The sequence below is a fragment of the Perognathus longimembris genome, chromosome 8 (assembly GCF_023159225.1).
Source record: "Perognathus longimembris pacificus isolate PPM17 chromosome 8, ASM2315922v1, whole genome shotgun sequence".
Classification (NCBI taxonomy): domain Eukaryota; kingdom Metazoa; phylum Chordata; class Mammalia; order Rodentia; family Heteromyidae; genus Perognathus; species Perognathus longimembris.
The window spans coordinates 69,708,589-69,735,866 of record NC_063168.1 but is presented as its reverse complement, the minus strand read 5'-3'; the positions used below and the strand labels follow the sequence as shown (position 1 = coordinate 69,735,866).

General features: G+C 42.4%; 1 protein-coding gene across 1 annotated transcript in view; it reads right to left on the bottom strand.

The window, feature by feature from the left end:
* Nbas (NBAS subunit of NRZ tethering complex) overlaps positions 1-26,182 on the bottom strand; it is a 248,911-nt gene extending 222,729 nt beyond the window's left edge. Inside the window, exons 1-7 of the mRNA XM_048353401.1 lie at positions 26,045-26,182; positions 22,230-22,284; positions 20,540-20,576; positions 17,308-17,385; positions 15,552-15,599; positions 13,021-13,064; positions 1,628-1,761 (exon numbers count right to left, since the gene is read on the bottom strand). Coding sequence (XP_048209358.1) covers positions 1,628-1,761; positions 13,021-13,064; positions 15,552-15,599; positions 17,308-17,385; positions 20,540-20,576; positions 22,230-22,284; positions 26,045-26,161 — 513 coding nt within the window. The 5' untranslated portion in view covers positions 26,162-26,182. The remainder of the gene's footprint in view (positions 1-1,627; positions 1,762-13,020; positions 13,065-15,551; positions 15,600-17,307; positions 17,386-20,539; positions 20,577-22,229; positions 22,285-26,044) is intronic.
* Between the last annotated feature and the right edge of the window lie 1,096 nt (positions 26,183-27,278).

Sequence of the window (27,278 nt, the reverse complement as noted above, 5' to 3'; positions counted from 1 at the left end):
TGTGCAGAGTCTGCCTTGTGGTGATGCCTAACCTTACCCCCTGCCTTCCAGGCTGCAGCTACAAAAACAGGCATAGCTGAACCACCTGACTGGCCACTTTTACAACACCACCACCCCAAAGAGGGGTCCCAAGTATCCAGTTTCTGACTTAAACTTGCAGTCACCTTGAGCTCCAGAAACACCAGACTACCCTTTAAATAGAAGAAAATATCCACCAGAAAAATGAAGGCTTCCCGGTCCCAACAAAAGGAACCAGTTTAGGGGAACCAGTAAGCACCCTCAAGCCATCAGGACTGCTCTGGAATCATCCTGCAATTATCCTGAGATAATGACCAACCAGACCACAGCTTGACTGACACCCAATTGCTCATCCCTCTCACCTGCCCCAATTCTTCCTCTACTTAAACCTGGCCTCCATCTTCCCAAAGTGGCCATGTTGATTAAAATCCTTTGTTGCCTTGTTACCTTTACTTTTGTTGCTTTCTTAGGGCAAGTGGCTAATCCTGACATGTCAAAACTCCCAAAGTTAAGCCTCTGGCCTAGGATTGTGGCCCCAATGCTAAAATGCATCCAGACTCTTGTTCACCTAAAGGAGGAGATAAACTAGAAAGCACTAGACAACTTGAGGAGACAAAACTGGGCTACCATGACAGTCACTTTGTTCCCTTCAACCTCTGTTTGCTAGACATTTAAGTAGAAATGTTATCTGGTCAATCTACTCCAAGGATTGCTCTGAATATTAAATGAGAATAAAAATCAGTGTCATTAATAAAGCAATATACAATGTATACCATCATTGTTTTTCTCTACTTGCCCTTTTAATTTCCACTCATTTTAAAGGAACAAACTCTAAGTCCACTAGAAGTGATTCTGGTTGTGACAACTCATTGATTTCTTTCCCTCAGTGGAATTTTATAAGACAAATTGAGATGGTCTAAAATTCATTACAAGGGCCAGAGGATGGGAAGGTGATGGGAAAAGCTAATCAGTATAAACAGGATTAGAAGAAACCAACAAAAAGACCATTTATGTTGACAGTGTGATTTCAATCCTATCAGAGGCTTATCACCAGGCCCAGTTTCTGAGTTAACCCCACCAATCCAAAAGCAGCTATTACTTCTTCTATGGACTGTTCTTCTAGCTTGCCCTGCTTCACATTTTCCCTACCCTGGTCTCTACAAACAGTGTAGGTTCCCCTTTCCCAATGTTTACAAAAGTATTCTTAACTCTAGGTCCAGAAGACATTTTCCAGCGCTACCTAGCCTCATTGCTGAAGTTGTGAGGCCTTGTCTTGTGACCTGGTCCTTTCTTTTGCTGGCTAGCCCCTGTCCTGGGCTCAATAAGCCCTTATACTCAGAATCTTATTGAGTATTATTGGTCTCAAGTCTTACTGAGTATTAACTCTCTCAAGTATTTACTTACTTCCAGTTTGCATCTGCATAATAAAAAAACACAAAGAAAAAAATAGTACATCGATATAAATCTCCAACTAGATTGACTATTTTAAGTACATTGCTGATTATTCTGATTTGCTTGTATTTCTCCTCTTCCCATTCCTACACTGAAGCATCTATACACGGAAAGCATCAAAAAATTTTAAAAAGCCATCCTTCAAGTCTGCACTCACCGGGGAAATGACGAAGAGCTCACTTCCCATGAGGTCAAACACCCTCACGGTGCCCGTGCTCTCAGCATAGGCCAGCAGTGTGCAATCGTAACTCCATGCCACCCGTCTCCACTGAGGCTTGGGGTCTTTGGGTACTAGAACAAAGAAAGAGGGGTTTTTAATAACGTATTAGAAAGATATCCAACACAGTAACTGCAATTAAAGTATCTACCTGATTATATTATCTCTCGTGCTGCATTCAACTGCAAAGAATAATCGACACAAACTCACTGCAAGTTCAAGTACAAGCCATTGCAAACTTCACCCAATTTAGTTCAGGAGCAAAGCCCACTGGTGCCAGAGGGCTGATGAATGATGAGCATATTCTAGTCTGGTAAAAAGGTTCAGGAATAAAAAATAAAAAGGTTCAATAATATAATTCAAAATACTAAAGAAACTGAAAACACTTAGGAGCCTAGCAGGTGGGTAGAACATGTGGGGCACACCTGGAAGTGCACTAGCTGGCCCCACCTGTTTCTCAGTCTTGGGGGCATGTGTGGCTAGGATGGCGGCGCCTCACAACAATGCGCAACTGCTACAAGTGTCTTTGGTTATAACCCGGAAGCGGTTCTGTGGGCTGTGACACCCCGGCTCTTCCGCCCTTGATGGACAGCTCGCCCCTCCCCTTCTGCTGATCTTAGCCCTAATTGGCTCCTGTGCCTTATATTAGTGGCATGTACTTCCTCAATAAATGAGATCTTGCGCCGACTTGACTCCCAGGCTGTCTGATTGTCCTCCGGTGAGGGAGGGCTGGGTGCGGGCGGTCTGTCGACCCTTCTCCTTTCTTGGCTCATCCAGTCGGGGCATGCCTTTTCCCATCTCTCCCGCAGTTGGGGGGTGCGCGCGGGGGGGGGGGGGGGGGGGGCGCAAAAGACCCTGACAACTGGCGCCCAACATGGGGCACGAGGAAGCATAGGTTTAAGCTTTAGACGACCTGAGGTAAGGGTATCCCTGAAAAGATGGGGCAATCTCACACTAAGCTTTAGACAACAGAAAAATGAACAAAGAAGACTGTTTAAGGATGGAGAAAGGAGGGGTGTGAAGCGGAGTGGAGTGGAACCAGACGGCCTAGAGGAGTGGTGCAGAGCCCACCGGAGTCGGCCGGAGGAACGAGATGCGGGAGGAGGAGCAGGAGGAGGCCGCCAAGAGGAGAAGCAGCAGCCAGAAGGGCAAGAGGAAAGGGGGCCAGGCCCGGGAGTGAGCACAAGGGAGTTCGCGCACCTCAAGGGCATCCGCCCCTGGAACAAGAGCGGCCGGGTGTGGGACGCGGCCTCCCATGCGCTGGCAGCAGGCGAGGGGCGAGTGGCAGCGCCACTGGGGACCGGCACGCTTTCGAGGGAGCGCCTGGCGCAGAACCGGGACACGGGGAGGGAGTGCATGGTGCGGGACAACGCACAGCTGCTTGTCACCCAGCTGTGGGGCCCCGACGGGAGCGCGTGGCATGGAAATGGCAGCCCCGAGAACGCCGAGGACGCGACCTGCTGCTGGGCGCTGAGGAGCTCCATCGAGGACAGCTGTCCTGCGCAGTAACAGGACTCCCTATTGAGTGTCAATCTCTCCCCTCCCCAGTAAAACAAAAAAGGGGAGATGTGGGGCACACCTGGATACCAATTCTTGAAATATTCCAAAATATGGGAGAGAATTTTTCCAAATATCTTCTCTAATGTCCGTATTATCCAGATACACATAAATAGAAAAGTATACACCAATATCCTTGATCAATACAGATGTAAAAACTCTTCACAAAATGTTACCAAACCAAATTCAATGGCATATACATTCGCCATGATCAAACAAGACTCATCCCAGGCACACAAGGATAATAGCTCAATGAACACAAGTCAGTAAACACAGCATACCAAATCTGTCCTTCCACAGAATGAGGGGGCAGAAGCCATGTGATCACCTCAGCTGATACAGAAAGACACTTGATAAAACTCATCTCTTCATGGTAGAAGCACTCAACAAAGCAGGCACGTGGCCTCAAGAATGAGCCAACTGCTAATGTAATAGTTAATGGCAACAAACTAAAAAGCTTGCTAAGATTTGGAATAAGACAAGGATGTTCACTTTCCACTTTCCTTCAACATAATACTGAAAGTCCTAACCAGAGAAACCAGGAAGGAGTATTCAAATTGGAAAAACTGTCACTATTTGTAGATGATACACAATATAGAATGCAACAAAACGACATCAAAAAGCTGAATTAAGAAATGAATTTAGCAGATACAGGGTATAAATTCAGCAAGCAAAAATCAGCAGCAAGGGCTGGTGGGTGTAGCTTAGTGTTACAGTGTTGACCTAGCACATGTAAGGGACAGGGTTCAATTTCAGCACCACCAAAAAAGAAAAAAAAAATCATTAGTGTTACTGCACACCAATAACAAATCTTCTAAAATACAAATTTTAAAAGCAATCCTATTTGTAACAGTTACAAAAAGATATGATACTTAGGAATAAATTTAACCACAGAAGTGAAAGATTTTTACAATGAAAACTATAAATATTGATGAAAGAAATAGAAGACACAAAAATGGAAAAGCCAATTCCACATTCATAGACTGGAAGATTCATTATTAAAATGCCTAGATTAGCTGAGCATTGAGGTACAGGTCTGTAATAATACTCCGCTGTGATATTTTTAAGTTAATATTTTCAGCCAGGCATCAGTGCCTCACATCTGTGATTCTAGCAGCTTGGGAGGCAAAGATCGGTAGGACCACAGTTCAAAGTCAGCCCAGACAGAAGAAAATCCACAAGACTCCTGTCTCGATGAAGAGGCAGATGCATCAGAAAGCCCAACATAGCATATTCTGCCAGGCACATGTCAGGACAGGAACACAAGACTACCTCAAAAATAATGAGCAAAATACAGTGCTGGAGGCAAGGCTCAGTGGTAGAAATGCCTGCCTAGCAAGCTGGAGGGCATGAGTTTTGCCTAACACTGGGGGAGGAGGGGGGAAGATACCATTTTCTTCCATGTGTCACAGCATTTGTCAAATCATATTATGCTGCCTATAGACTGCTTTGTCCTATTCTGAGCTCCTTACAAAAATCAATCGAGGGGCTGGGGATATAGCCTAGTGGCAACAGTGCCTGCCTCGGATACACGAGGCCCTAGGTTCGATTCCCCAGCACCACATATACAGAAAATGGCCAGAAGCGGCGCTGTGGCTGAAGTGGCGGAGTATGCTAGCCTTGAGCGGAAAGAAGCCAGGGACAGTGCTCAGGCCCTGAGTCCAAGGCCCAGGACTGGCCAAAAAAAAAAAAAAATCAATCGATGTCAAGGGAGGAGGTAAAAAGTTAGATAAGAAATGTACTCACTGCCTTATGTATGAAACTGTAACACCTCTGTAAATCACTTTGGCAATTAATTAATTAAATCGATGTCTTATTCAACATTGCTATATTGGAACCAGGGGCACAGTGATTAATGTTCCCCTAATGAGAGAGGTCTGAGCATCTCAGATACTCTACATCCACAAGGCAACTAACATCCCTCACACACACCCAACAATTCAACTGAATTATGTAACAGAGGCCTTCCCTACATAAAAGATGTACTGTGTAGAACTCAGACTCTTCTTGCCTTCTGTAATTTAAATTCTAAACATGAGGGGAGTCCACAAGACACTGCAGAGGGCCTTCACTTTGCCTATGGGCAAAAGGTAGACTAACAAAGACAAGGGACAGTCAAACAGATGTGATTAAATCCTAACAAGACACTGAACACATTCTGTAAAAGCTATTTTTAAATAGGAGGAAAATGAAAAGAAAATCAGTTTTCTTTCTTCAGACAACTGAGAAAAATTCAAATTTGGAAGAAAACAGAAACAAAATGATAAACCTAAGAATTAAAAATGTGCATATGCACAAAAGCTAAAAGGCACAGTACAAACCAGCAAGAACACAACTCTGCCTGAACCGCAGCACCATTTTCCATTGTGTTTTACCTGTGATAACAGACTTTTCCTCTTACTGCACTTTGATGGTATGAATATATTTGTGGTACCGTCTGTTTCTGTGTGAAGTAAGTCCTATCTGAAAGGGATTGGTTTCTGCTACTACGGCTGGCTATAAACAGTAATTTCAGAAAACACAGCATGTGTTTTAACCAAGATAGAGATATGGTCTCATTGCCAGATAAGGTTTTCACAAAATAATTTGAAAATACAGACCTTATCACTGGATTTCTCCAGCCACCTGTGTGTTTTGGGAAAGGAATGAACAGTATAGAGCCTTACAAAATAATTTTCTATATAACTAATATCAGAGTTTCAGACTGTCCAAGAAAGGCAAGCAAAAGCTGACACCTGACATCTGCTCACCTCACCAGCTGGCCCCTGTACTCTTCCCACGCGTCCCACCTCAGAGCTGACTTTCTCTCCTTGAACTCCCTCTCCCTGACCCCTTCACTGGTTTCTTCTCTTTCCAGCCTTACTTTAAATCTTTTCATGTTAATTCCTCACTCTATGTAGCATGCAAGCCAACTCACAGAATGCATTTCCTTTCACATCTCTGATCCTAAATAATCGTGCATTTGTTAGTCTAGCTTTTATTATCTGTGGTATTCACCAAGCTGTAAATTCCAAAATGTTCAGGAGCTATGTTCATGTAGTCCATCACTTTCATCACCACATCCCAGTACGCAGTTCACGGTGAGCACCCAAATGCTGAAGGAGTAGATGCAGGTCCACTGCCCGTTACACATTAGAAGTGGGAATGACAGACATGTCTATTCTCAGCACTGCCAAAATGCTTGTAGGTGATCACAGAGACCTCCGTTTCCTCATCTGCAAGTGATGAGTTCAAGTAACAATCTCTCACATAGATCCTTGATTTCCATGCACCTTAAGGGTAATTGTCAGACATTCAGAGAGGCTAAATAAGGGTGGTACTAAAAGAAACCTGAGAAGAGCTTCACAATAAAAATTCTACAATTAGGGGCTGGGGATATGGCCTAGTGCCAAGAGTGCTTGCCTTGTATACATGAGGTCCTGGGTTCGATTCCCCAGCACCACATATACAGAAAACGGCCAGAAGTGGCACTGTGGCTCAAGTGGCAGAGTGCTAGCCTTGAGCAAGAAGAAGCCAGGGACAGTGCTCAGGCCCTGAGTCCAAGGCCCAGGACTGGCCAAAAAAAAAAAAAAAAATTCTACAATTAGAAAACACAATAGGAAATCCTAAGCATAATTCTAAGCATAATAAGAAATCCTCAAAGTTAAAAGTACAGTTATCAATAAGAGAAAGAAAAAGTGGAGGGAATGGAGACAAAAAGGGGACAAAAGTGGAGGGGAAGAGGGAAAGGGCAGGAAAAGGAAAGGAGAAAGGAGGGAAGGGAAGGAGAACAAGGGAGAGAAAGATGACTAAGATAAAGACAAAGGGAAAGAAGAGAGAGGAAGGGATGGAGGAAAAAAATCCGAAAAAAGAGAAAAAAAAAACCGAAAAAGAGAAAATAATCTGAGTATCCTAAATCACCATAATGAAAGGAAATGTTTTGTAGTCTATGCTTCTCAATCTTTTTCATGCCAACAGGAGCATAAAAATTCCTGTTTACATGGCACTAGCAGTAAACTGACAAGGCTCCTGACCTAGCAGCAACCAGGCAGCCAAGGGGCCCATCCAGCCACTACTGGAGGGCCAGTGTGCTCTAGTATTCCTAGAGTCGGCAAGGGAATTCTGTCTATGGCATCACAAATTCAAAACCATGAAAATAACCTTATAATTACCAATGAACAGTCCTAAAAAATGTCTAATTCCACGTACTATTGCTTAGGTCACTATATAAGACCACATGAGAAGGCTGAATTAATATAAATGCTGAGCAAACAGAGCCAAAAGAAGATGCAATCCATATTTAAAATATTCTCAAATGGCCTATCTTTTATAAAACAATAATTGAAAAATATCAAAGTGGAACCAAATAGCTCCTATTTCCATCTGCAGGCTGTACAATATGTAGTTTCAAAACTGCATTAACAACAATCTGGCTCTCTTTCTCCGGGCATACACATGAAACATCATTTGGCATATGGGAGCAATTCCCATAAAGATGAGTCAGATAATAAGCAAATGATCATTACCTCACGTTATATGAAATGGAAAGAAGCCATTAATGTGGTGTTAAGGTCATAAATTCACACGTTCAGAAGCCAACAACATAAAACATTAGTTCCCAAAGCATTATCTCATCTATGCTGCCACATTAACTGTATACACTAAAAACCCTAACAAATATAATTTGTATGAAATACAGAACAGTTAAGTTTCCACTTTCATGTAAACTTGCACATTTCTTGTTTTACTTACTGGCTAAGAGCAGGATTCCAATTCCAAAGCTCAAGTGGACCCCATATGTACTGTAGAGATCACCCCAGCCCTCTCAGCCTGGTTCTGGGAGCCTCAGACTCCACAGGCCTCCACCCAGCGGAAGAACAGCACCGGGGCCTACACAATGGAATAGCCCACATTATTATCTCATCTTTATTCATTACGTAAACTAGGTCCGGTCTATTCCAATAAGCACCCGAGAGGAAACTACAGAGATAAGTTCTGAAATTCCAGAGCTCCGAGTTTTAGGTAATCAACTTGAATACTAACTCACCTTACGTTATTCTCAAAAGGGTAAGTAATGAAAACGGAGATTCTGATCTGCACATACTGTGTGTCATAGTGTGTCAAATCAAAAGCATGTCTATTCATTAATAGACATAGATCTGACAATATAGTATGCATATTATATATTTGTGTCATTAGTTTCTAAAATGACCAACAGAAAATAGGCAAATATACTTTATCCATTCATTCACTCATAAAAATCATTTGACTAGCTCCCAAGTACTATTATCCACATGCTAGGGTCAAAATTTGTGTGCCTACGATGTGTCAGGCACCAAAATAGGGATTAAGAATCTTTTTAAAGAAAGAAACGAGAACATCCCTATCTTCAAAAATGTATGACCTAATTGGTAGTCAAATAAACAAATCAACGATTAAAAAAAGAAAAGAAAGGAAAAGGAGTACCACACACCAGGGGTTCCTTCCTGTAATACTAGCTATAGTCAGGAGGCTAAGATCTAGAGGATTGTAGTTCAAAGCCAGCCCAAGCAGTAAGATTTTCTAGACTCCATTTCCAAAATAAATAGCAAAAACAAAACAGGGCTTGAGGGGTGGCTCAAGTGGTAGAATGTCAGCCTAGGAAGTATGAGGCCCTGAGTTCAAGTCCCCCAGTATTCTCACCACCCTCCAAAAAAAGCAAAGTAGACTAAGGTTAAGTGTCAAAATACAGAGACAAAAAAAAAAAATAGCAAAGAAACATGGATAGGGAAAGGGAGGAAAGAGATTCCAAAAGAGCTGATGCATACAGGACTAAGTAGCTCAATGTAAAGTTGGGGGCTTTCAGACAGAAGGTGCTATACAAAGCATGAAGAGTATGATGGGACTGGGAAACTTACACTGCTTTGCACTAGCACACAGGACTTGATAGAGCACACTCACAGCAGCTAGGCAGTCTGAAATAAGTCAATTGTCCTGATTTTGAAACTATGAACTGTATCCCAGAAATTCAGATATACTAGTAGAATCACAGGCATAGTAACAAGTAACCATAACAATAACTTAACATTTCTCGGTACCTATTACATATGAGACGTTGTGTGAAGTTTTGCATATGGTACCTCATAATTTCTCCATTACTCCAGCTACAAAATTAGGTAAAAATATTACAAATAAAAGTGAGGTTCAGAGAGTGTTATTAGTTTTCTGCCAATTACCAAAAAACTGAGATCATCAACTTATAAGAGACATTTTAACTCTTGATTTCAGAAGCTTCAGTTGATAGTTACTTCCCATTTCCTTAGACCTAAAAAAAAGTAGAGTATGTGCAGAAAGTGCAAGGTGGAACAAAGCTCATGGAGGCCAGGGAAAAACACAGAGAAAGGGGCCAGGGTCCCAACATCCCCTTCAGAGGCACAATTTCAGTGACCTTTAGAAGCCTCGCCTTCTAAAATTCTACCATTTCTCAACAGTAACACAGGCAATGACCATTATAACATTAGCATAGGAGCCTTTGGGGGATACTAAGATCCAAATCACAACTGAGAGATAGGTAACCTACCAAAAATCACATATACAGAAAGCAACAGGGCCAGATGCAAAGAATAATCTGATAGAATCCTCATTTAAGACCGATCGGTTCAGTGGGGGGAGGGGAGCAAGGCTATCTTAGCAGACATGAGACTCAGGATTTGATCACCAACTCAAGAAAAGAGAGAGAGCGAGAGAGAAAAGATCAATTTTGAAGGGCATATAGTGCAAGAAAAAGAGTTAAGAGCCTGAACTAGAGACCCCAGTACATCTGTAATAATGGCTATTACACATCTGTAACAGTGACTTACAAGACTTGACAAAATCAACCACTGTAGCACTCAGTATAATTATGATACATTACTTTCTTTCTAAATAGACTGTGAACTCCAATTCAGGTAGCCTGTTATCATGCTCCCCACAGTATATACAGGGCCTAAGTCAGCTCTTGGCACATGGGAGCTGGCTAGTATTTCTCAAAGCAAGAAAGAAAAAGAGAGACAGCTTCTAGCTTTCTGGCTCTAGGAACCATCAAGAGACTAGAGTGGAAGAAATAGATTATGCAAAGGGAAAGATGGTTATATAAATAATTACAATTTGTTTTATGCATAAGGTTAACTACTAGGAACTCTATTAATACTTTATGAGTGTACAAAGTTGCATAAAATGAATCTGAAAACTAATATGAATGTCACAATTCATATAGGAACTCAAAAAATTTCAACAGCTGATCTTTAATCTCCTGAGCACATTTGGTGTCTAGGAATAACAAAAGGGAGAGGAAAACCTACTTTAGGCTAGTAGTATGAATTCACTGGAGCTTAAGGCCAGTACTTCCATGAGGAAATGGGAGATCCACTGTATCCCCACTGTATGTAGCTTCCAACACTACCCATGCTTTTCTCTTCCTCCCTTTCTCCACCCACAAGCACTCACTTTAATCCTAAAGCAATTCTCTTCAATTAGGTAAGAAATGCATGTGAAGTACTAGATGCAGTTCCTGACACAGCTAGGATACTCAATGAAAGCTGACCATCGCAGTGGTAGTGATTAACACTGAGAGTCTATTATTACATCACTGGTAAACTAGCACAAGATCAGCAAACATAAGTACAGCTCCTATAAGCAAACATATGGCCAAGAGATGCATCTATCTAATATTAGCCTCTCACACTTTTTCCCATGTAAGCTTTTCTCTTCTTCTCCTGACTTCAACGGTAAGGTTACTTTCGGAAAGTCACTTTCCCTCAACAACCTCTTCTCAAACCTGTGTACAATATGGCTCCTTATTAAGTTTGTCAAAGTCTGTAATTACATATTTGACCACCCCTACGCCTCACTTAGGTCCTAACTTTTTGCCTGCACTCACAAGCATTCAGTAACATAGTGTACACATATTGTACTCAGTACATTCCTGCTGAATATATGAAGAAAGGATCAAATCCCAGACATGTTTTTTTTCTTATTTATTGTCAAAGTGATGTACAGAGAGGTTACAGTTTCATATGTTAAGCCTTGGGTACATTTCTTGTACTGTTACCTCCTCCCTCATGCCCCCCTCTCCCCTTCCTCTCCCCCCATGAGTTGTTCAGTTGGTTTACACCAAATGCTTTTGCCAAGTATTGCTTTTGGAGTCGTTAGTCTTTTTATCCTTTGTCTCTCGATTTTGATATTCCCTTTCACTTTCCTAGTTCTAATACCAGTATATACAGTTTCCAATGTACTCAGATAAGATACAGTGATAGTGCGAGTACAACCACAGGAAGGGATACAAGAGGATCATCAACAATAGAAGCTACGGTTTCACATGGCATGTTGAAAGTAATTACAACAGTGATATAAGTCATTTCCATAACATGGAGTTCATTTCACTTAGCATTATCTTATGCATTCATAAGGGCATAGTTATTAGGCTCTTGTGATCCTCTGCTGTGACTAGCCTGAACCCGTGCTAATTATTCCCTACGAGGGAGACCATAGGGTCCATGTTTCTTTGTGTCTGGCTCACTTCACTTAGTATAATTTTTTCAAAGTCCTTCCATTTCCTTACAAATGGGGCAATGTCATTCTTTCTGATAGAGGCATAAAATTCCATTGTGTGTATGTACCACATTTTCCTGATCTATTCGTCTATTGAGGGGCATATGGGTTGGTTCCACATTTGACAAATTGTGCTGCGATGAACACTGTTGTGCTGGTGGCTTTAATGTGTTCTTGTTTGTGGTGTTTTGGGTAGATGCCCAAAAGTGGGGCTGCTGGGTCATAGGGGAGCTCTATGTTTAGCCTTATGAGGACTCTCTATACCGCTTGCCAGAGTGGCTGAACCAGTTTACATTCCCACCAACAATGAAGTAGGGTTCCCTTTTGGCCACATCCCCTCCAACATTTATTACTGTTAGTTTTCTTGATAAAGGATATTCTTACTGGGGTGAGGTGGAATCTCAATGTTGTTTTGATTTGCATTTCTTTTATGGCCAGTGGTGTAGAACACTTTTTCATATGTCTTTTGGCCATTCTCATTTCCTCATCAGAGAAGTCTCTTTGTAAGTCTTTAGCCCACCTGTTGAGGGGGCTGTTGGTTCTTTGCGGTTTTGTTTTGGAGGAAGGTAATTTTTTTAGTTCTGCATATATTTTAGATATGAGGCCTTTGTCCGTTGTATGGCCGGTAAAGATCTTCTCCCAATCTGTGGGCCGCAGACATCTTACTAGTACTTATCTGATCAACTCTGGACAAGTATTCATTGCTTCCCTAAATCCAAACCAAAACCTGTACTTACAAATACTTTATCCCAAAAATAGCTTAGACTTTTTCTTAATACCATTTAAATTTCAAATCCTTCCAAAATATGTGTCTCTTAAAATGGTTAAGGCACCAAAAATAATTAGCTTCAATTTTTAAACTGTTTTAATAGTTCTAATAAATAGGCCTACCCTAAAAAAGCATTGTATACTATTATACATTTGAAATTTTCATTTGTAAAACACTTTGGAATCAGGTGCTGGTAGCTCACACGTGTCACCTTGACTATTCAGGAGGCTGAGATCTAAGGATCCCAGTTCAAAGCCAGCCCAGGCAGGAAAATCCAAAGACTCCAGTTAACCAGCAAAAGAAGCCAGAAGTGGAGTTATGGCTCAAGCAATAGAACCTTGAACAAAAAAGCTAATGGAAAGTACCCAGGCCCTGAGTTCAAGCCCCAGCACTGACTGGAACACACACACACACACACACACACATACATACACACACATAATACTTTGGAAACTCTTACCTTGACATTTCCCAATAATAGATGTAAAATCATCTTTTGCAGATCTATAAAATATATATATATATGAAAAATCAGGATAATATTGTTACCCTAATAAAACCACACTATAAGTGGATGAATGCACCACAGACACTGTGGTCTAGACAGATTTTGTATATGACACTAAATTCCTTCTCTTACAGAGACAGCTTTGAGCCTCTAAGAATCACTCTTAACAATTTCTTTCAGCTTTCATATTGCCTCAGAAATGGAACCATGGTGCAACACTGTGAAATGGCACAAATGAGTTAAATAATGGCTTTCAACACAATTCCCAAAGGTTCTGATTCAGTAAATTAGAGAGAAGACCCAAGTAAAAGTATTTTTTGAAGCTCCACAGATTGATTCTAGTTAAGAGCCAGTAGTCTGTACAAAGTTTGATCACTTAGCAAAAAATAAAATCTTGTATTATAGATAGCCTAGATTACCATATCTTAATCAGTGACCCATATAAGATCTGTGATTTGTAATACATATCAAAGAAGTATAATTATTTAAACTATTCAAAAAAGAAAACTGCTAAACCTTCTAAAGCATAATTTAATAAAAATTAGCTAAAATTTGAGTGTTTAAAGCATCTGACTTAGCAATCTACTTCTAAGTTATCCTTAGGACACAATTATAGATTTACATAGATATCAAAAAATTAATGTAGCCTAATTTATAAAAGAGAAAAATATATTCAGTATAAGATGATTAATTACATTTAGCTAAGCTTGTGCAATGAAATATGATGCAATTACCATGTGACATAAGATGTTCATAATACATTAATTCTCAAAGGTTAACCACATAAAAGGGATACAAATTAAAGGATGTAAATTAAATTTATAAATTACTGAAGCAATTCACAAGTTGGTATCACACAGAAAATACAATATGTACTAAAATACAATATGTACACTGTATGCAGATAAAAAAGCTTCAAAAAACATAAACCGAGATATTAACAGTAAACTATGGATAGCATAGTAGTAAACTATTTCCAGGGTTTTTGTTTTGTTTTGTTTTGCTTTTGTTTATTGGTAGTACTTGGGTTGGAACTCAGCCTCACACTTGCTATAGAGATGCTCTACCATTGAGCCATACATCCAGCCCTCTATATTTTCGAATATTTCTTTAAAAAGCTGCGTATTGCTTTTTTAAAGATTTTTTAAAGATTCCTAATACATTTAGAATTTTTAAAAATATGGTTGTATTATTACTAAAGATAATTATAAACATAGGAAGAACTTCCCTTAAGACATTATACTGTGCAGCTTCTGCGTAAAATAGAGCACAAAGAACAGTCTTTCAAACATGGCTGAACTGGGTCCAGTCCTCTCTATGAGAATGAGACAAAGGATTTAGTGTAAGTTTTGCTTTCCTTCAAATAAAACAGATGATGGCATCCTCACACAGCATAGGGAAAGAACTAAAAGAGACTTTAGTAATTGCTCAGTATTTTTACCTTTATCATAATTTTAAATGATTGTCACTACTTTTCTGAGGAAGAAGGAAAGAGATGTACATTTGGTTTTATTAAAACTTCACACACTTATCACTTACAATAGCTAAGCATTCGCTTTGGGAGTCGAGAATTTTATTTGCCTTTTTCAGAGTAGTCTCTTATTTTACCACTTTCTGTTGTGTTCTTGATAGCCACTAATTAGCTTCCATATTTACAGGCAATAATCATAAGGAATTATTGCTTTATAATGAAGAAATGAGGAAATACATTTTAACCACTTGTAATCTGTGGCTGCTGCCAAAATACAAATTAAAGAAGCAATTCACAACTTATTTCTCATCCACAGGCAGCACCAACAGAAGCAGGTGAAGGATGTCATATTAGAGCAAGTGATTAATGTCACTTGAACTCATCACTAAAGTAAAACTAGGAAACAACTATCGAAAACATAGCTAGGCACCTAGAAATTTCTTCCCGTTGCTTCTTTTTGAGATCCAAGAGTTAGGCCTTATCTGTTTAGAGGTGCCACACATTTTGAATGCTGTTGCAAATTTCCCCCCGGGAATTTGGTTGGGACTGGTGCTTTTCTTTTATAACTGACATGTGTTTTAAAAATAAAATATTGGAAATACCAACTAGCAGAAGTCTTTTAGATGAGTACTTAATAATATTGAGTGTCTTGAGCAGACATAATATAGTACAAATCATATAGTGTCAGTCTCAAGTAATAGGTCCCTACCTGAGCTTCTGTGTGTTTGGCTGACATCGCAGTAATTAGCCAAACAAGAGGGATTTCCAGGGGTCTGGAGTACAAGCCTGTACTGTCTCAGGAGACACAATGCAGGGTAAATGGGAAGGGCAGAGACAGCACACTATCCTAAGAAAGCACCATTCATCAGTTGGTGTTCGACACAAATTTAGGAGACTTAATTGTGAAATACCTTTAAAAATACCACTTTTATAATGCTTAAAATGCTCAGTTCTTACATGACAATTCAACTTTTTCTCAAAAACCTTACACATGAAGAATACTGAAAATTACCTGATCTCCACACACTGATCTTGAACAGCAGCCAGCAGCTTTCCATTGCTATTAGGGTAAAAGGAGAAGAAAAAATCTCTTGTGAATATTCATAGTGGTTTTCAACACAGATGGAATTATTTTAACAAGATAAAAGCATCTCTAAGTTATTTTGCTCTACTTATTAATATTTTGGCTTTACAATTAGATGAGTATATAAGTACAAGATCATGGAAAATGATTCACTACATCCTAAATTAACATGCCTAAACAAAACAACTCATTTATATGAAAAAGAATTTAGCTGGGTGCTCATGGGGGCAGAGTGTTCATGTCCACAATCCTAGCTATTCAGGAGGCTGAGATGTAAGGATCATGGTTGGAAGCCAGCCCAGGCAGGAAAGTCTATGAAATTGTTATCTCCAATTAACTACCCAAAAAACTGGAAGTAGAGCTGTGGCTCGAGTGGTAGAGCATTAGCCTTGAACACAGCAGCTCAGGGACAATGCCAAGGCCCTGATTTAAAGCCTCAGGACTAGGACCAGGAAAAAAAAAAAAAAGTGGCTCACATCTATATCCAAGCTACTCAGAAGGCTGAAACCTGGAGAATCTCAGTTCAGAGACAACCTGGGCAGAAAAGTTTTCTAGACAACATGTCCAAAATAATCAGAAACAAGTTGAGCTTTAGGTGCGGCTCAAGTGGCAGAGCACCAGCCTAGCAAGCTGAAGGCCCTGAGTTCAGGCTCTAATAACACTACCAACGAGAGAGAGAGAGAGAGAGACAGACAGAGAGACAGAGAGAGAGGGAGAGGGACAGAGAGAGACAGACAGAGAGAAAGAGAATTTATATATACTAAAAATTAAAAATGAGGAGTCCTTAACTTCCCTTTCCTGCATGGGGAGCAGGAAATGTTTCTTCATTGCTCCCTACTTTATCTTGTTAGACTGAAATAAATCCTTGCTAAAGTTTAGAAGAGAGAAAGAGATGGAGAGAATGAAAGCCATAAGCACCCTAGACCAGTATAGTACTTCAAGCCTGTAATTCCAGGTACTCAAGAGTCAGGGGTACTATGTACATATGAACACATAAGATGATGCTAAGCAAAATGAACTCCAAGTTAGGGAAATAAGAGGGTTATCAATGCTGTTGTAATTTTCAACATACTATGTGAAATTATGCCTTTTTCTTTTGTCTTTCTTCCCCATGGTTTTACCCCTGATGTCACTACAACTGATTTGGGTACCCTGGGCATTGTGTATACATTTATTGGAACTAGGGAAGGAGAACATCAAAATGGAAAGACAAAGGGTAAAGGCAAACCAATGCAACAGCAATACTTAGAAGACAATATGCTGTAAAACAATTGTACAACTTAGGGGGGCAGGAATTGGGGAGGGAGGAAGATGGGAGAAAAATAAGGGAGGAGGTAACAATTTTGATATAAGAAATGTACTCACTGCCTTACATATGAAACTGTAATCCCTCTGAAAATAAAATCCTTTGACAATAAATAAATTAATTAAAAAAAAAGAGTCAGAGGTAGGAAGAATGTAGTTCAAAACAAGAAAAATCTTAAGAACCTATATGAAAACAAACTGAAAGCAAAAGCACTAAAGCATGTCCAAAGTGGTAGTGTGTTTGGTAATGAAGCAAGAAGAAGAAAGAAGCGAGGAGGAGGAGGAGGAAAGAAAGCCATAACCCCAAAATTAATGTCCAATATGAAATTTACCAGATAACTCTGATAGAAAAAAATATATAAAGTTTACTCATACTTACCTTGCAAGAACCAAATGCCAATTTATCTGTTTATTAACTAAGCGAACCAGTCCATCGGGGAGCAAGAAAGGTGCAGGGCTGAAACCATAGCACATCAGCTAATTTAATCATGGAAATCACATATAAGTAGGTAAACATTATACAAATAGCACATACACCTGTACAGAAAATGGGAGGTGGGTTCTATTAAGATACAAAACTTAATAATTAGCAGATCTACAATCAAAGGTTATTGAAATTTGACTATATATTTGTCTATATCCAGAAAACTTGTTAGTATGTTCTGAAGTATAAATTTATGTCCTTCCCAGGTGGAAAACAAACCCATCTAAAATGCCAATAACAGGACAGAGTGAGCTTATACAAAACAATTACTCAGAAGTTCTGGCTTAACTGTAACAACAACAACAAAAAATAAATAAAAACCTAGTATAAACTCTATAGACTCTAACGCACAACAGGAAAGACATTTCCAAGAACTACCAACGAAAAGGTAATTGAAAGCAAGAATTAGGCAAGCAAAACGGAAACACGGAAAAGCCAAACAGGACTTAATAATAAGGACAGGACATGATCTGTTGGAGCAGGGAGGGCAAGGGTTGAAAGTCAGAGTCCTGGGAGATTCAGATGCTGAAATGACTGTTCAATCCAAAGAAGAGCAAGAAACCCTTGCTGAGACTCCAGAGACTTGAAGGACTCTCTCTCTCTCCCTAGAATTCTGGCCTATCGAAGATGGGAATGAAATCTCATACTAAAAGATGAAAGCCCAAGTCTAACTAAATACAACATTACACTGGGATTCCACTTAGCTAATGCAGTAGAAAAATCCCAAGCATGTACTCACAATAAAATTGTTGACAAAAGACATGAGGAAATGATCCTACTTAAGTGAATCAGTACACACAACAAATTTGAAAAATAATACCTAAAGAAAAAAAAATTTTTTTTTTTTTTTGGCCAGTCCTGGGGCTTGGACTCAGGGCCTGAGCACTGTCCCTGGCTTCTTTTTGCTCAAGGCTAGCACTCTGCCACTTGAGCCACAGCGCCACTTCTCTGGCCGTTTTCTAGATATGTGGTGCTGGAGAATCGAACCCAGGGCTTCATGTATATGAGGCGAGCTCTCTTGCCACTAGGCCATATTCCCAGCCCCCCCTAAAGAAATTTTTTAAAAATGTTTTAAAGAGAAGAAAATAAGGGCAGAGAAGAAAAAAAGGGGAATGAAAGACATATGGAAATCAGAAAATTCAACATAGTAAAAATGAGTAACGTTACATTTGGTGCATCTGTGGTCAACATGTAAGTACAGTATATTTAATATCCAGACCACTAAATAAATATAATAAGGACAGGGAAAAGGAGGGTGAGAACCACCTCCTGGGATAACCATCTGCAGAGTGGGAGGGAGAGGAAAGCCAGGGGAGGGACAGGGCCCGAGACATAACATTTCATATAAAGCAAGAAAGTAACAGCTGGAGCAAAAGTAGAAAAGGAGCAACAACTGCTTTAATGGAAAGGTAGGTGCCACAAATAGGTTTATTATATTGTCTATGTTTACAATGTTTCAAGTGAAAAGAAACTTAAAGAAAAGGCCACCTATAACAAATACTGGCCTCCAAATCCTCTAGATTTAATTACTACAAATTCCAAAACATTAATGGAAGTGCAGTCTTCTTGAGAATAACTTTTATCATGAGGAAGAACAGACAACAACCCGATGGTGCATGCACAATTTGTATAATGACCAATATGACTAATTCAGGGGAGAAGACTACTCAGGCCAGGTGTGGTGGCACATACCTGTAATACCAGCTACTGTGGAAGATCACAGTAGATGGCCAGCTAGGGTAGGTAAAGAGTGGCCAGGAATTGTATCTCAATCAATAGGCTGGGCTTAGTGGCACATTTGCAATCCTTGCCAAATAAGAGGCCATATACATCTTAGTCCCAGCTCTGTGATTCCTGGGGACATGGCTCATGTGATGGAGCACCTGCCTAGCAAGTACAAGACCCTGAGTTCAAACCTCAGAACCCTAAAAAAATTAAAAAGAAAAAGATGGTGCCTGAGAGGAAAGCAGACAAGCTACTGCTGACTGCCCTGAAGGTGCTCACATAGAGCACAAGGTGTGTCAGGCAGAAATACACAACAGTCCTTTGACTGGCAAGAAGCACTCATGAGTATAGATATATTTCCTATCTACCTTACCCGAGGTGCTCAAGACTCCTCTACATCCCTGGACCCATCATCCACTCCTTCCTCACTCACATCACCTCTACCCTATTAGTCCCCACAACTCCAAGAAACAAGACATAATTCAGTCAAGAAACCTACATCGGAATGTGTACACCCACACAGTAAAAGGAGAAAAACCCTAGAACAAGTCCAACAGAAGGCGCAAAGGTTGCTTTTATAGAACTGTATTATCTCTGGTGCTTTTGATTTTAAGATTAAGGAAAAAGATCTGTAGTAAACAATTCTTTAGAACAAATTTCTGCATGCTTCCAAAACAGAATACTTATTTCTCTGTTCCTTTGGAAGCTGAAAATCAACCTCATTTCTGATTATATACTTTACACCTAAAAAAGTAAAAAGTACTCAAGAACTAAGACTTAAAGAAGCTTTTCTAACACACAGCAATTTTATATTAACTGAGAGAGCGCTGGTGTAACAATAAGAACAAAATTGTCCCTTAAGACTGGGCACTGGGGACTCAGGCCTGTAATCCTAAACTACATAGAAGGCTGAGATCTGAGGATCACAGTTCAAAATCAGCCAAGTCAGGAAAGTCTGTGAGACATTAATCTCCAATAAACTACTTAAAAAGTCAGAGGAAGAGCTGTGGCTCAACTGCCAGCCTTGAGCAAAAGAAACTCAGAGACCACACCCAGGCCCCGAGTTCAAGTCTCAGGACCCACACACCCACCTTCCCACCCGCCTCACACACAAATAGCCATTAAAAGAGAAGTAAGCCACAGCCCCGCCATGTGCCGCATTTGAGAAAAGGCCAAAAACCCTGAACAGAGGAACCACTCGGGGAAAAAAGACAACTAAGGCCACCAAGGTATCTTCGGTTTATACTAAAATACTCAACATGTCTGCTTTAGAAACAAGGTTCACCTGAACATCAGCATCTACAGTCACCTGTGATCAGATTATGAAAACTTAAATCATAAATAAGATACCAAAGTTTGTGTTTCATAGTCACACTGTTTCTGTGAAGAACTGAAAGCTTACCTGTACCAGATGTATTGGCGTAAAAATAATAAATGATCTGTAATAAAAAGAAAGAGTACAGAAATATGAAATATGTCTCCTGTTTTCATTCATTCTCAATAGGTTTACAGATGACAAATGTAAAATAGTGTGAATCATGACAAAGCACTGAAATCACAACTATTACAGTGAGCATAACCTAGATACATTATAACATTTACAAGGTCATATATTTACTTATATTTAAATCACAAGTTTGTGTTATTAAAAATTTGAAATACTTCCTAACTACAAAAAGTGGTTTAAGGGCTGGGGATATGGCCTAGTGGCAAGAGAGCTTGCCTCGTATACATGAGGCCCTGGGTTCGATTCCCCAGCACCACATATACAGAAAATGGCCAGAAGTGGCGCTGTGGCTCAAGTGGCAGAGTGCTAGCCTTGAGCAAAAAGAAGCCAGGGACAGTGCTCAGGCCCTGAGTCCAAGCCCCAGGACTGGCCAAAAAAAAAAATTATAAAAAAAAAAAGTGGTTTAACATGTTAAATTTAACCTAAGCAGCTTTAATGGGCTCAAGTGTGAATTACTGAGTTCAGTCCATTAAAACACACACCTGCAATCCCAACTACTGGGTAGGCAGAACTAAGAGGATCACAATCAGGTTTCTACCTGAAAAATAAACTACAGCAAAAGGACCAGGAGCCTCTACTACCAAACAGAGAAAGGCCAGGCACCAGTGACCCGCTGCAATCCTAGCTACTCAGGAGGAGAAATACAGCTTCAGATCAATCCAGGCAGAAAGTTCAAAATAAGGGTTCACAGCACCTCCCTTGGGGGAGGAGTTCTGTTCATCAATACAATAAGGCCGTCATAATCACCTAATAAGGCTACTGCTCAAATTCTTTCTCTTGTTAGCTCATATGTAAAGTTGCTCAGTAGTTAAATGATTGTACAGGTTAATCAAACTTACTGTTTGTGAATCTCTGACCAGTTGTATCCAAACATTATGTGATCCACTTAAAATAGCGTCTCATGCTATTCTTTTTACCTTCAACATCCACAACTTCTGAGACTCAATCTATAATTAATCTCATTCCTTATAGAACACATCCACAGAGGCTAAACCTAGGCTATCTATCCTTTAGCTCTAAGCTGCATTAAAGATATGTCTATGAAATACATGTACATACATACATGCATCTGTATACAAATACTTACAGAAGTAAACTCCAATAGCATGCTATGTATGCTACTGACTTTCACCAGGCGCAATACGTGTTAAGACCTCTAAACTTTGCAGAACATAGTGATCCACCCCAGCTATTCAAACAGATGGAAATTAGGAGTAGGGTTAAAGGCCAGCCCCAGACAAAAAAGCTAGCAAGTCCCATCATCTGAACAAAAAAGCTGAGTGTGGTGACACAGGCCTGTCAGCCCCTGGTCTATAGATTGGAGGATCCAGTCCAGGCCAATCTGGGCAAAAACGTGAGACCGCATATGAAAAATAACTAAAAAAAAGAGCTATGCCCTGGCTCAGTAGTAGAGGGCCCACCTAGCATGAAGCCCTGCATTCAAACAGGAGTACCAGGGAAAAAGAAAAAACTTAAAACTTTCTAAAATAAAGACAAATCTCTAAACATTCTAAAATTGTGCAATTATAAGTTAAATAGAGATTTTAAAATACCCACCTAACTATTTAATAAATGAGCTATTTACCTTTGATTGCTTTTGTGATGATGAATGATGCGCCATGTTTTCGGTTACCTCTAGGCTGCAATTAAAAAAAAAACCAACCTTACATTTGAAGATTTTATAGTAATTCTTATATATCTTCTATATATCTTTACTTGTAAACATGTACTCCTTTACTATTTTACTAATTCTGGGAAAACTGAGTACAAAGTACCAGTACCTAAAAACTACTTTCAAATTGAAACCAAAATAGTATAACCATAGGTGGGCACCAGGGACTCATGCCTATAATATAGCTACTCGGGAGGCTGGGATCTAAGGATCGCAGTTCAAAGCTAGTCCCAGGAAAAAAGTGTGAGACTCTTATCTCCAATTAACAATCAAAAAGTGGAGTTATAGCTCAAGTGGTAGAGCACCAGCCTTGAGCAAAAGCTAAAGGACAGGGCCTGGAACCTTAGTTTAAGACCTAGTACTAGCACATGTGCCCACACAGAACCTGATACAGAGGGAATAGGTGAGCTAAGTGGTTACAGGAAGGCATACACAAGAGTGAAATCTGAACATAAGAATTGAGACTGGAAACTATTTTCAATCCAAAATACCCATGGAACCATGAAAGAAATCTAAAGCAAAGACAGTATAAATTGTCAATTCAGTAGCCTACTTGAGTTGGCTTCAGAATCCTAAAACAAATTTCATTCACAGGAAAAGTGGATACATCCGTTGTATATCCATACAGACAGTATTATTAAGGAAACAGATAACTGTTACATTAAATAATTCCATTCTGTCAGCATAAACCCAACACAGTCATGTACGTAAATAATCCAAAAACTATATATAGGTAAGACAGACTAAAGTACTATAAAGAAAAATACAATGAACAAAAAAATGATGAGTGCAGATATACATTGCTTTAGAAGTGTTTCACTCAACAAACATGAAGTGATTGTCAAGATCCAATTTGGCCCTGGAGATGGATAGAAAGATAATTCAGATACAGCTGCACTGTAAAAACTTGAAACCACTGATGTGGAACTAGAACAAAAGGAGAAAAAAGTAAGGGAGGGAGGGAAAAGAAAACAGAAAGGAAGAGGAAGGGCAGGTTTCAATACAAGTTGATGCTGCGCTTATGGTTTTGGATTTTTACTCATTTAGTGTCAGTACTGGGCTTGAGCTCAGGGTCACATGCTCTCAGCTGGCTTTTTCATTCAAGACTGGGGCTTCACCACTTGAGCCATAGCTCAACTTTGGCTTTTTGGTGGTTAACTGGAGATAAGAGTCTCATGGACTTTTCTTCCTGGGTTAGCTTTGAAATGTGATCCTCAGATCTTAGCCTCTGAACTCACTATGTAATAACCTGGGGGGGGGGGGGGCAGAAATCCCCGGCACATGTTGTCATTCCCACACCCCACTGTGAAGCATAGAAGGGGATCCCGCCCCATGTTGAGGGGACCGGAACCACCACCTCCAGACTGCAGGCAGCCGGGGGCTATGAGGGCAGGATTTCCAGGAGAAGGAGAAGAGGCACGGAGGTGCCTCGTGGAGCTGAGCAGTGCCCGGTTCCCCTCAGGCCTGAGGGGAGCCCGGGCCTGCGGACAGGAGAGGCTGAGCCCAGGTCTGCGGCAGAGGAGGCCTGAGAAAGGACCAGCAGCAGAGAGAGGCCTAAGTCTGGACAGCAGCGGAGGGAGGCCAGAGTCCAGACATGTGTCGCAGGAAGGCCCGAGTCTGGGCCTGCAGAGAATGGAGGCCGGAATAGTCTAGCTCTGGGCTGGAAAAGAGGAGAGGCCTGCAGAGCTGAGGCCTGCTGAGAGCCAGAGGCCCAAGGAGAGCAGACAGAGAGGAGAGGAGCAGAGCAGAGCCGAGAAGAGCCTGAGGCCTGTGGGAAAGACCAAAGCCTGGAGCCTGTCGAAGCCAGAGCAGACGCAGAGAGCGGAGGAGACCAGAGGCCCACAGAGAGCCACATGGAAAGTGGAGTCCCTCAAAGAGGGGAGAGGCCTATGAAGAACAGAGGCCTGTGGAGAACAAGAGGCCTGTAGAGAGGCCTGTGTACAGGAGAAGCCTGTGGAAAGGATGAAAGGAAAGAAACTTGCAATCTGGAGGCTGCAACTGCTCCTAGCTCTGGGGTAGCCCAGGGCAAGGCAGTTGCAAACTAATAAAACTCATTTGTCACCTTTAACAAGGCTTGGTGGACTTTCTCGCTCTGCAGAATACAACTAGGATTACAAGCATGAGCCACCAACATCCAGCTATGTGCTTGTTTTCAAGTAAGTAAATCTATAACATTAATCACTCCAGAACATTGTTGCAATTAATGTTAAGGAGTAGGAACTTGTCCTTATCCAAACCACAAAACTTGTTATCCATGCACCTGCTGCATAGCAACAACTAAACTACCTACAGGGTATTCACACCATGCAAGAAAGAGGCTAGGTAAATACTTGAAAAACAATTAAATCTGCATATCTCCCATGCCTAAAAAGTATTCAGGATAAACAGAAAGTTCAATGAGAACAAAGTTGTATGGGGAAAAAAACCTACAAACTCTGTAAGAAAATGAGCTGGAGAGCAGTGGCTCCGATCCACAGAATGCTCAGAGAAGTCAAAGGAGAGAGTTGAATTCTACCATCTTCAATAAAGATTCTTTTCCATCTGGCTGCCTCCTCTGAGTGTGATACAGGGGCTGGCACTCTTTAAAATAATATATCTGCGGAGTGAATGGATCTGTGGCTTTCCTGCTCTTCAACCTGGGACAAGGGAGGTGCTGCAACCCCTCCCCTAACTGATAACCCCGGAGTCCAGTTCCCCAGCGGCTCCCTCCCAGCCCCTCCCGGGGCCCCTTTCCTTCCCATCTCGGCCATGATAACAGAGCACTGCCGCACTCTTGATGAGAAATCCTTCCCTGCGTTGTCTCCTCCGGAACAGTCCATGAAAATTTACCACTGATGCCCCAGCCCCTCGCGGGCTGTGGAGAGCACACAGCACAAGCACGCACACACACACACTCACACCGTAAATGCCTGAAACACACGAGAACAGCTGGAAGCAGAGAGTTAGATCCCACGGCCCACCGGACGCGGGAAAGACAAAAGGCTCCAGCAAAACTCTTACTGCAGACGGCCCAAGCCAGCCCCCGGCCAGCCTGCGAAAGGGACCCTTGGGGAGGACCACCGGGAGGACGACCGGGAGGACCACCGGGAGGACTACGGGGAGGACCACCGGGAGGACCACGGGGAGGACCACCGGGAGGACCACGGGGAGGACCACCGGGAGGATCATGGGGAGGACCACCGGGAGGATCATGGGGAGGACCACCAAGAGGATCATGGAGAGTATCCCTAGGAAGACCACCGGGAGGCCCATAGGGAGGACCACCAGGAGGACCATCGGGAGGACCATAGGGAGGACTACCGGGAGGACCACCAGGAGGACTACCGGGAGGACCACCAGGAGGACTACCGGGAGGACCACCGGGAGGACGACGGGGAGGACCACCGGGAGGACTATCGGAAGGACCATGGGGAGGAGGACCACCGGGAGGACCCCCTCCTCCAGTAAGGGAGAACCCGCGCCGGCCCTCACGAGCAATGCTCGGAGCGCGCTGTCCCGCGCGCCCAGCACGGCCTTCGGGGGCCCCGGACCCCGGCGGGCCAACCCCTCCCCTGGGGACCCTCCGCCCTCCCCTACCCCACTCCCCCCCCGTGAGCCCCAGCGCGGTTGCCACGGCGACCGCCCGGCAGCCCAGCCCGCCCCTCTCGTCACGGCTTCGTGACGTGGCTCCGCCCGCGGGGCGTCCGCGCCGAGCTTGGCGGCCGCCGCCGCGGAGGATCCGCGCTCACCTGCACTTCGGTCTCCGGCGGCCACTCGGTGTTGACCAGCAGGTCGTAGAGGATCGTCTCCTCCTCGCTGTCCGCAGCGCCGGGACTGGAAGCCGGCCCTGACTTGGAGGCCGCCATGTTGGCCCCCGAGCGAGCGGCGGCGGCGGCGGCGGTGGTGACGGCAGGGGGGCGGGGCGCCGTCCGCCACGTGGCGACGGCGTCCCAGGCGGGACACGCTTCCCCGGACGCGGCCGCCCGTGATTGGCCAGGGGAATCGCGAAGTGCAAATACGGGTGGGCAGGGCCCCGAGGGAGGCTTCCAGGAAACTTTGCCTCTTGGGGCTTGGTTCTGGAGCACTCTAGGAGGAGTCCCCGGACCTTTCCAACCCAGTCAGCTGTTAGAACACAGAAATGGGAGAAGTACCCGCCAACCCTGAGTGTCTGGTCTCCCTTTTTTAGTATTCTTTGCCCAACACAGCGAATATTCAAACCATGGCTTATGAATGAATAAGCATCGAGTTTACCACCCAGATCAACAGTGTAAGCTGCTGCCTACAAGGTAGCTCAGGAGAGAGGCTTTGGGGCCACAGCAAAGGCCATCGATCGGGGTGGGGGGGGGGGGGCCAGAGAGTCTGCAGAACTTCCTGCAACTAGGTAGTTTAATCTTAGGTTTCTAGTTTGCTTTGATTTGGATTGGTTTGATTTGGTAAGGTTCTGGGGGTGGGGGTGGGTGAGGACACCCCATCACGTGGTTCAGGCAGAGGAGTTTACCGGGAGAAGAGCGAACTGCCAGCCCGCACAAGATGGGGCAGGGGGGCGGGGGGGGGGGGCATGGGTGGAGAGACAGAGGAAGGAAGAAGAGAGCAAGGGAGAAAAGGAGAGAGCCAGGGACCCGGGTTGAGCCAGATTATATAGGGAAAGGCTGGGGGGTATGGTCAGGTGGATTGGGTGTGACCTCAGAGAAGGAGTTAATTCCCCCCCCCACCGGTGTGCCAGTTACCTAGGCAACACGGGTATTGGACATAGAGACTTAAACTGGTGGGGGGGGGAGGTAAACTGCATGGAGCCCTCCCGGGGGTGGACTTTATAACAGTGTGGTTTTATTTGGCTTTTGGTCTGTTTGGGAGTTTGGTTTGGTTTGGTTTGCTGGTCTAGCACCAGTCACCTTTTCCTCCTCTGCCTCCCAGATGCTGAGGTAACAAGCCTTAGCTACCATACCTGGCACTGGATGTCAGGAGCTGGGCTTTTAGCTCATG